This window comes from Mastomys coucha, chromosome X (genome assembly GCF_008632895.1).
Source record: "Mastomys coucha isolate ucsf_1 chromosome X, UCSF_Mcou_1, whole genome shotgun sequence".
In the NCBI taxonomy this organism is placed as follows: domain Eukaryota; kingdom Metazoa; phylum Chordata; class Mammalia; order Rodentia; family Muridae; genus Mastomys; species Mastomys coucha.
In genome coordinates this window covers 106,029,398-106,040,478 of record NC_045030.1, presented here as the reverse complement: position 1 = coordinate 106,040,478, position 11,081 = coordinate 106,029,398, and the positions used below count along the sequence as shown (strand labels likewise).

Genomic DNA, 11,081 nt, shown 5'->3' with positions numbered 1-11,081 from the left:
CATTTGAAATGTAAATAAAGAAAATATCTAATAAAAAATAAATTTAAAAAAAGTGTCCTTAGTACCATAAACTTATTATACAAATTTTTACTTATGTATATGTAAAAGGAGCAACATTACCATCTTCACCTGACTTCACTAAGCTTAAACAATTATTATCAACATCTGACTCAGCTGTTTGTGTTCAAGGCAGGGGCTCACTATGCAGCCTTAACTGGCCTGGAAACTGCTAAGTAAATGAGGCTGGTCTTGAAGTAGAACTCACAGAAATCTGCCTGACTCTGTGTCCCGGGTGCTAGAGTTTACGATATGTACCACTATACTTGGCTCATCTTTTTATAATTTTTTTAAGAGACAGAATCTTGCTGTCACTCAGGCTAACAAAGAACTCCTAGATACAAGTGGCCATCCTGCCTCCCAAATGGCCACAGAAACTGGGTCTTATTTATCTAAATTCTTACTGATTCTACTTCCTGCCCTCTTACCCAGATGATGTTGAAGAAATCCCAAACATTTTATCACTTTGTGTGCAAATGTTTAAATATGCATCTCCAAAAGATAGACTTCTTACAAACTCAATATCGTAGAACATTTGCTTATTATGAATGAAGTTCAATCACACACCACATAAACATCATTTTCACATCTAAAACCATATTCTTAACCCTATTGGTTTAACAGTTTTCTGTCTAAATTAGGATCCAAATAAGATCTATATATTACAATAAGATAAATCTCTATATTGAAGAAAGAAAGCACTTTTAGAAACTAATAAAACCTGGGCTGGGATGTAGCTCATTTCGGAGACTGCTTGCCTAGAACGTGAGAGCCTGAGTTTCATCCCCATCATCCCATAGAAAAGGGCACAGTGGCACGTGCCTGTGATCCTAGCACTCAGGAGGTAAAAGTAGAAGGATCAGGAATTTATGACTATCTTTGACTACATAAAGAGTTTGAGGCCCAGCCTGGTCTACATGAGATCTAGTCTGAAACAAAACAAAACAACTAATTCCCTTCCTAAGAGGAAGGAATTTATATACTTGGGAAGTCACTGTAATTATAGTCAAGAATCTAAAAATGTGTATCAATATACACATCATAGTATTGTCAAATGATGGTCATTTAAAAATTCTCAAGTTTTACTATCTCATACTAAGCTCAAAAGGTGCAACATAGTTCTTTATAATGCAAATGAGTTCACCTCTGAAAGATACGTTTCAGGTGCAAACTTCTGTTAATAATTTCTACTTCTCTAGGCCAGCTATAGCTATGACTGCCAGGAAGATAATTAACAGCACACAGCAAAAATGGCTCTTTCTAGGAATCTATGCAACTTGGAAGATACCTAAGAAATTAGGACCAAGAATCCACATATCTAGGTCCAGCTCTTTGATTGGTGATTCAGCCTCTGAGAAATGGGGGAGGGGAGGAGGTTGGGAAGGGTGTTCCCACCCTCTCAGAGAAGGGGAGGGGGAGGGACTTGTGAGGAGGAGATCAGGAGGGGAGCAGAAAAAGAAAAAAAAAGAATCCATAGTTTGGCTCTGAAGTCTGATCAGTTCAGAGAAAGTGTCCATATGAAGAGACCTGTAGGACCAGGCATGGTAGCACACTCCTTTAGCCCCAGCACTCAGGAGGCAGAGACAGGTAGATCTTTGTGAGTTCAAGGACAGTCTGGTCTACAGATCGAGTTCTAGGACAGCCAGGGCTACACAGAGAAACTCTGTCTTGAAAAACTAAAATGAAAGAAGGAGAGAGAGGTAGATAAGATAGGTAATATAGATGATAAAGTATGTGTGCTTCTGTTGAATATACTTAGTAGCCTGACACGAAACAGGATATAGCCTTTGAATTCTAAATAGCAGTAATTTTAATTTTAACAACTCTTCTCAAACATAGTGAAAGCTCTTTTCCATCTCAGGGGTGATACAGGGAATTAAACATAAACTTTGCACAGGCTAGGCATGGCGCACACTGCCAATTAGGTGCGCTGTGCCATGGAGCTCTACTCTTAGAACCATTGGGCAATGTCTTTTTAAGCAATGCAATGCAGACTTGGTAAGGAGCGCCCATTACTGCTTACTTACACAAGGTAAGGTTAAATACGAGTTGGTAAGAAAGACAGTGAGGAATTAACTGAATTAACGAACATTAAAATGGGAGCGAGGAATGTCACTTGCTATCCAGGCATGTATTTATCTTTCATGAGGTCCTGAGAAGACAATTATAAGTGGGATCAGCATTTTGGGGTAATATAGATATTTCTTTTTCAAGAGACAAACAGGAACTGTACAAGCTTCCTCTGAGCTCATTTGCTTAGCAACATTCATTTATCCCCTCCCTCTCCCTTCTTTCCTTTTCTTTTCTAAGACAGGATCTCAGTATGTAACCCTGGCTGTCCTGGAACTGGCTGTACAGACCAGGCTGTCCTCAAACTCACAGAGATCTGTCTGCCTCTGCCACTCTTTTCCTTTTTAATGAATCACACAAAGCCTCGACTGCATATCCAGTCAGGAAATGTAGGGGCTGAAAGGAATAATGCATAGAGAACTGACTGCAGACACCACAAAGAACCAAAGACATATGCCTTATGTTTCATAAAAAATAATCTTCTGGCCTTACCATAAAAGATGGTGTGTTAATTATACTTTAACTTATTACCTCAATTGTCAGGATATGTTTCCCACATTAATCCCTATTTCCTTATTCAGCCCTTGTAAGTGACATCTATCATCAAGACATGTAGGGTTAGGGCAGTCTATGTACCAAACAAGACTTTGGTCTCATTAAACATAACCATCTATTTATATAGTTAACTAAGGTACTATGCTATATCGACATACCTATAAAATGTGTATAAATTTATAAACTAAAACATCTGAGCAACTACAGAAAACCAGTGGTGTTGATTTTCAAAGATTTTGTAACCTAAAGTTAAAATACACAATACTAGGAAACTTGGATCTTACAAGGCAAGATCAGAGGTCAAACTGTTAAGAGGAGACAATATAATTCTACACAAGTATGGTTTTGCTCTGTTGTTTAATCTAGATAAGATAATACCTAACTTATTCATTATCACATTTGAAGACAGCTTTAACAAAAAAATTATTTTCTCAAAGTCTATTATAGCCATGGTTCATAATAGTAATGCTATGTATTTCCTTCTGCTATGAAGTTTTCAGTAAATTTCACTGGCACTAAAATGGGATTGTGAAAGAAACAACACTAATAAAAAAATTCCAGAAATTCAGGGATGTATTGTGCATCAAGGATGATCTTTAAGAAGCCTTGGGAAGACTTCTAATTCTAAGCATGGCCACCAAACACAGATGGGAAAGAATCTGGAAATAAGGACATAAAAATAACAACACTTAGTAGTGTCTTATGAGTGTCTTACCTTCCTCTCGTCTTAAATTCCGTTCAATGTTTGCTACACAAGAAGCACAGGTCATGCCAGAGACCTGTATGTAACACTTGTTCTGAGCTGGCGACATCACATTTTCTGGCTCATTACTTGAGGGCAAAAGAGGTGTTTCCAATGAGGGCTGAGCTATCACCACCAGTGGCTCTTTCATATCTGCTGGAAAGAGAAAGGTTCTTTTCATTTATTCTCTAGCTGCTACCTTGTTATAAGTCACAGTCCTGCCAACCCATTTCTTTAAAATCAGCAAGGTCTTAAAAGTCCTCAACAAATATATTGTTATTACCCATTCCCAACATGGACTTTGAATTTCTTTACTGTCCACCTCAGGAAATCCCAAGAAAATTTGACCCAACTAAATACAAAAAATTTAGTTATGTCAGATTCTTCTAGCCATTATCTCCAAACCCAATCCTAAGTAGAGAATAATCAGTTACTAGAAAGTTCTTCTGCTTGTATTTAACTAGCCTTACCATGATGACAATTTGCACACTGGCATCAAGGGAGTCTTCCTTTATCTACAGGAGATACTTTTCAGTGGATACATGAAAAAATCAATAGTGCTGTCACCTATGTGTATATGTATACGTATATGTGTGTATATATATGATACAGTTTAATTAACCAATGAGACATAATAAGGGTTCAACAACTATAACCACCATATTGGCTTGCCTTTAAGTGTGGGGGTTTTGTTGTTGTTTGTTTGTTTGTTTGTTTGTTTTTAAGAAGGGTTTTCTCTGTGTAGCCCTGGCTACCTAGAACTTGCTTTGTAGACCAGGCTGGCCTCAAACCTTCTCATGAGTATGTGCACTACCATGCGTAGCTGTGCCTATAAGTTTTTAGGCTCATGATATCCTTAGGCATTGTTTACACACTTGTGACTACTGCCATAGGATTCCTTTGTAAGAAGTACTGCATGCCCTTAATCTCAACATTGTAGAGACAGATGCTATCTCTGTGAGTCTAAGGACAGTCTGGTCAATATAGTGAGATTTACACCAGCAAGGGCTACATAGTAAAACCTATCACAAAAAAGGTGAAATTTCAGTGACTATGAATCATTTCTTGTTGCTAAAAGCCGAATGAAGAAACAAAATAAGAATACAAAAATATTAAAGATAGCAAAGAAAAAGTGATGATTACCTGGCAAGACAGCATCAAATCCCATGTCTTCAATTGCTTCTCGCAAGGTTTCTGGGGAGGTTAGTAGAGGATCATATTCAATAGTCCCAGTGCTATTTGCGAGGGAAACGTGGATGGATTTTACACCTGGCTTTTTCGATATTACACCCTCTATAGACTGCACACAAGAATTACAAGTCATGCCATGAATGTTTATCACAGCTTCTTGGGTCAGAGGCTGGCTGACTATGTTCAAAGGCATCTTTTGAAGAGATGAGCTGGAGGGAGAGCTGGCAGTACTTTCAACTTCACTTGAAATACTAACTCTGTATTGCCCTGGTGAAACGGCCTCTATTGCTTTTCTCAGCATTTCTGGAGTGACTAAGCTTGCATTGTACTTTATAATGGCTGACCTATTCTCTAAAGAAACTACTATACTGCTTACGTACTGGAGTGTAGATAAAGCACTTTCAATATTTGACACACATGATTTACAATGCATGCCCTCTATGATGAATGTGGTTGTTGAATCACTGGGATATGATGGGCTCTTTTGCTGAGATCCTTCTGAAGATTTGACTGGTGTGTTCTTCAGGCGCTCAACGTCAATGGCTCCCAATTTGAGGTACTTCGGCTGTTTTTTTATGAAGGCTGGGAAACCCACAGCTTCAATCTGCTTCTTTATTTCCTCTGCCGTGATCAGATGAGGTTGATAAACAATAGTAGCTTCTTGGTTATCTAGGGACACTAATTAAGAAACAGAAACATATTTAAGTTAGTTATTCCTGGTCCACTTCAGAGTCAATCACTTTCTCACTCTTCTCAAAGCTTTTCCTTAGATATTGTTGTGCTTTTCAGAAAATGGGATTGACATATTTTGGAAACAAGCAACATGACCACCACTCCTATGGTCTCCATGTTTCTACATCACTCTAGTACAAATATATCAGAGATAAAACATACCCAAGGCAAGCTGTTCAGGAAGCCTAAACTCCACAAATCACTACCACAGTGCCTTTCCTGCTAAACTAAAGTTCAACTCTCATAACCTTTCATTATAATCATTAACTTCACTGACATTAATTCCAGGAATATGCTACACCTCTAACTTCAATGAAGCAGGAAGCAATTCTAAGCCCACGGATTTGAAACTCATACTTGGGAAGAAAGCAAAAGGTTTAAAGATCAAAACAAAGAACAGCTTTACAAACCAAACAAAAACAAACAAACAAAAAGACACCTGGTAAATTACCTTTAATGCGCTGAACACCTTGCAGCTTTCCAACTTTTCCTTCGATGGTGCTAGTACATGAGTGGCAGGTCATCCCTTCCACTTTCATCTTCAGCATGACTTCCCCTGCCTGAGGCGTGCTGTGTTCTTCCCAAATTCCTGACTTTTTCTCCTGAGTTCCCATGTCTAAACTGAGGTCTGGGACCAGCTCCACAATCTGACTGGCACTCACCACAGATGGGATTATGGTGACTACCGCACTTCTTTGATGAGGGGAAATCTTAACGCCAGTCACACCCTTGGTCTTGAGCAATGTACTTTGGATATGGTCCCAAGGCAAAGCCAGTGGAGCAGCAACAGTCAGAAACACGGTATTGGTTAAGACAGGGAGAGGGTTAGCATTGTGGAGAAGAGCATCAAAGCCCATGTCATCGATAGCTTCTTGGAGGGTCTTTGGAGTCTGAAGTTTAGGGTCATAAATAATGGTTGCACTTTTTTCTTCTAGTGAAACCTTTGGGAAAGAAATTTCAGAAGTTAGTTTAACTCTGAATGACATAGGAATTAAGACTATCAATCATTAAGAACGAAGCCCTCCTGAGCCATTTCACATTCCAATGCCCAGCTCCAGACACTTAATTCACATACTGGCCTTCCCTGATAAGTGTAGCTCTCACTTCTTATCAAAAACATTTCTTTTTGGCAGCAGATGGAGACTATTACAGAAATCCACAACTGGTCAAAATGAGTACCATCAGGTCCTCATCCACAATTGATGCATCTGTAACACAAATCCTACACTTAAAGCTCGGGGAATATTGTATATATGAGTGGGCAAAATTTTTAGAACCAAAGGACCAGCATCCATGAAACCACTGCAAGATGGTTGCCTAAACAAGACCTGCACAACAACAATACCAGCTGACATTACCAGTGTGGACGGAAGAAATCTCACAAGGATACAGTCAGCTAATTATTGCAGAGAGATGGAGGATCAGTCTTCTGATCCCTAAACATATGAACAACACTAAATGGACTGATCAGGAAGTAAGTGTGTGTGTGTGTGCGTGCGTGCGTGCGTGCGTGCGTGCCTGTGTGTGTGTGTGTGTGTGTGTGTGTGTGTGCTCCCCAATTGGTTCTTGATCTGTCAGTAAAGAAGCCATGGGCCAATTGCTGGGCAGAAGGAATAAATAGGACTTCCAGGTCCCTGCACACAAGCCAGACAGACACAAGGGGAGGAAAGAAGAGTTCATCATGCTTCTGACAGACAAAAAGTGACCAGCCATATGAGATCTCAGATGGAGTGGCCACAGGCCACTCCAACAGATAGGCAGCTAGGGGTGTTGAGCAAGGACTAGATATAATTGAGCAACTAAGTTGAAGGCAGGTAGAGAGGTATGGGGCTAGAAGTATTGATAAGGGCACAATTTTCCAGGAGATAAATAGCACTCAGCAATTGTGCCAAAAAGGCAAGTTGAAACTGAACATTATGTGTGTCTGTGGTTTTCATCTGCAGTTGCAATATTCTCTAGGTGGGGGCTGGTAGCATAGTCTGTTCCTGGAGCTTAGGCAGAGTAGCTAAAGCTACACACAACATGTATGTATGTGAGAACACGTAGCAATCATAATTCAAGAAGAGGGTATGAACTTGGGAGAAGTGTAGGGGGACATGGGAGGAAATAGTGAGGGGAGAGAAAGGGATAGAAATGAGATAAATTCCATACTCATATACAAAATCGCAACAAAATAAATTTTTAAAATAAAATAAATTTTAAGAAGAGAATATCAATCAACACTCAAGAATGAAATAAATAACAGCACTAGAAAAATAGTGGTTTCTCAGCGAAGTTTTCACCTTTGCTACTCTCATTGGAAAGACACACAAAATGTCTTGTCTTCCTAAAAGAGCAATGTGTGGGCTTCATGTGGTACCAGTCAGGCCTGTGAAGTATGTGCACTAACAAGTACACACTAGAATTTCACAAGAGAATATAGACCATATTTTCCTAACATATCTTGTCATAAATTACTGCAATGTGTCACATTATACACATTTAAAAGGTTATAAAGGAAGTGAGACTACTATAGAAAATGAAAGGTAGGGCTGGAGAAATGGCTCAGTACTTAAAAGCATCTGCCGTGCAATCATGAGGACCAGAGTTCATATCCCAGCATCTATATAACAATCCAGGCATCTTGCACATAACTGTTACTTTAGCTCAGAGTGGGACAGAGACAAGATGACTGATGGGGCTTGCTGGCTTCCATAGCTGAGAAAAATATAAAAAGCAATTTCCCTCAAAAGGGAAAGAGAGAAGGTCACAGATGAGGCTATTAATAAGCTCTCTTCTGGCCTTTGATCATTCATGAGACCTCGCACCTGTGTATATAAATAAACAACCCTTTTAAAATATAAAATACAAGGTAATATGAAGTCTAATCTTTTCAAAATGTTAATCAGAGGATGAAAGTATAGCTCAGTGGTAGAGTGGATGCTTTGCATTCACAAGGCCCTGGATATAATGCCCCAGATAAACTTACTAGTACTAAGACACAAACACAAGGGTAAGCGAAGGACATGCCCTAATATCGTCCAGATTTTTATAAATAGGAAAGTTCTTTGTAGCACAAATGAGTTATAAAATAAATGTAAACAAAGAACAGCTAATATTTACCAAGCATTTGTTATATGTGCTAGGAAATGGGATTCTTAGGACCCAATGTTGAACATGACACACTCACATGGATCAAATTGGAACAGAGAATATAGAGAAGGTGGTTAACCATTAATCCCTGAGACTACAGCTCAAAAAAGGCTCCTTAGAGGAAATAATATGTATTAAAAGTACAAATGGATTCATGACATAGGAGGAAACTGCAGACAAATGGAAGCACAAACGTAGAAAAGTGTGATAGCCTAGGGATGAAAGAACTGTTCTATTATGAGGTCTTATGTCAATAATAGTTTGTACTTTACCTTAGTTGTAATAGAATGCCACAAAAAGTTACATAGGAAGAAAGCATGAGATCTGTATTTTTGCATAAGAATTATTGCAGAAGCAGTATAGAAGATAATGGCTTGGCTGGAGAAATACCAACTAGGATGTTACTCCAATTGCAAGAATAACATAATACAACCTCTGAATTAAGACATACGCATGAGGAAAGGGGGAACAGAGGTAGTTCTAAGACATGCCAGCAGATACTGATGGTAAGGGCACTTGAGTAGGATGACTTTTAGTTCTCTAGTTTGGGCCAGTGGGCAGATGGTAGTGGTGTTAAATGGTATCAGAGACTAGGGAAACAAGAGGTACTTAGCAGATTAGAATAGAAGGAAAGGCTACATAATTAATTCAATGCAAGAACTGTTCATTTTGAGATAGCAGCAGAATAATGTGCAAACAACAGTTAATCCACAAACCACAAACCACAAGGATCTCAAGAAGAAGGAAGACCAAAGCATGGATACTGCATTCCTCTGTTTAATTTTTTTCCTTTAGATTTTAAAAAATGTGTTTGGGTGTTTTGGCTACATGTTTGTCTGTGCAAAGTGTGTATGTAGTATCAAAAGAAACCAGAACAGATCATAGTATCCCCTAAAACAGGAGTTACAGATAGTTGCTAGCCAGCGTGTAGGTTCTGGGCATCAAACCCACATATTCTGGAAGACCAGACAGTGCTCTTAACTATGCCATCTCTCTAGCTCCCTTTGCATATTTTAATGAACTTAATTTTTTATTTCTTCCTTTAGCTTTGTACCCAATAACAATGCATTTGATAAACATTTGAAATATGGCCAGACAATGGTGGCACACACCTTTAATCCCAGCACTCAGGAGGCAGAGGCAGGCAGCTCTCAAAGTTAAAGTCCAACCTGGTTCTACAGAGTGAGTTCCAAGACAGCCAAGCGTACACAGAGAAACCCTATCTCAAAAAGACAAAACAAAGATTGAAATGTGATCATGGCTCAGAGTTTCCTAGGGCTCAGATAACTCTAATTGACTAGTTTTGTTTTAAGTTTTAGAAGAGAGCACTAGCGTAAATGATCCAAATAGAAATGGGAAAATAATTTATATTGGTTTTAGATTATATCACATAACATTTTCCATGAAAAAGCAGAGAAATAAAAGCTATGCATGATGATGTACTCCTATTATTCCTGTATTCAGGAGGATAAAATAGGAAGATTGAGTTCCAAGGTCAGCCTGGGCTATAGTGTAAATTATAGTCCAGTCTGGACCAATAGTAAGACCTTGCCTTAAAAGACAACACAGAGAGTCTAGAAAGATGACTAAGAGCACTGACTCCTCTTTCAGGGAACTGGATTCAATTCCCAGCACCATATTGCAGCTAACAACTATCCAATTCCATCATCATCTAGACTCAACATCATCTTCTTGCATGGGCACTACACGTGTACACGTGTACACAGATATACATGTAGGCAAAATACCCATATATACAAAATAAAAATAAAGCTTGGGGGCTGGGAAGATGGCTCAGTAAGAGTATTTGCTATACTTGCAGAGGACCCTGGTTCAATGCCCGTCATTGAACCAGGCAGCTCACAACCTTATTTGTAACTCCAGTTCCAGGGGCTCCAATGCTCTCTAAAGGCATGAAACTACATGCAGGCAAAACACCCATACATATATAATAAAATAATAAAAAAATTAAAACAAATATTTTTCAAATTATAGTTTATAGATATATAGCTTTTTAAAAGATACAATATAATGAATGGTAGCCACTATCAATGCAACATGTTCCTTGTGTTTTTAAATAGATCTCTTTTAGTCTCACTCATCTGAGGCCCATGCCATTCTGATTAAGGAAACAAATGCATATTGAGTGCAGTGTGGTAGTATATTTTTTTTAGCCTGTGCAAGGACCTCTGGTAATCTTGACTGTTGCAAAGAAAAGGCTTTAAGGCCGGGCAGTGGTGGCGTGTGCCTTTAATCCCGGTGGTGGTGGTGGTGTTTAATGAATCTGCACACTCATTTCTGAGAGCCACTACATGGGGCAGAAATATTCAAGAGTAAACATTTACATTAAGATACCTTCAAATTGAACATGCCCAGAGCACTCCTTGACCTAACCTTTTGAACATGTGCTCCACTACCTTAGGCTAAGCATGACACAAACTTTGTCTATTATCTTTCCTTCTTAAGTTATGACCTTAAACTGAACACAGTCAGGAATGTACTGCGTAACTGAGCATCCAACAATGGTCCAGATTCTGCATCTGGTTCTACATGAAATTTTTTTGTTTTTGTTTTTTTTTTTGTTTCTTTTTTTTTTTTTTTT

The 11,081-nt window shown here is 38.8% G+C and overlaps 1 protein-coding gene across 3 annotated transcripts in view; it reads right to left on the bottom strand.

The window, feature by feature from the left end:
• Atp7a (ATPase copper transporting alpha) overlaps window positions 1–11,081 on the bottom strand; it is a 114,789-nt gene that overhangs the window by 36,175 nt on the left and 67,533 nt on the right. For 2 of the 3 annotated variants that reach the window (XM_031366465.1, XM_031366447.1), the window contains exons 3-5: window positions 5,799–6,288; window positions 4,568–5,293; window positions 3,398–3,580 (exon numbers count right to left, since the gene is read on the bottom strand). In XM_031366465.1, the coding sequence (XP_031222325.1) occupies window positions 3,398–3,580; window positions 4,568–5,293; window positions 5,799–6,288 (1,399 nt within the window). The remainder of the gene's footprint in view (window positions 1–3,397; window positions 3,581–4,567; window positions 5,294–5,798; window positions 6,289–11,081) is intronic. The other variant, XM_031366455.1, reaches the window with a different exon arrangement.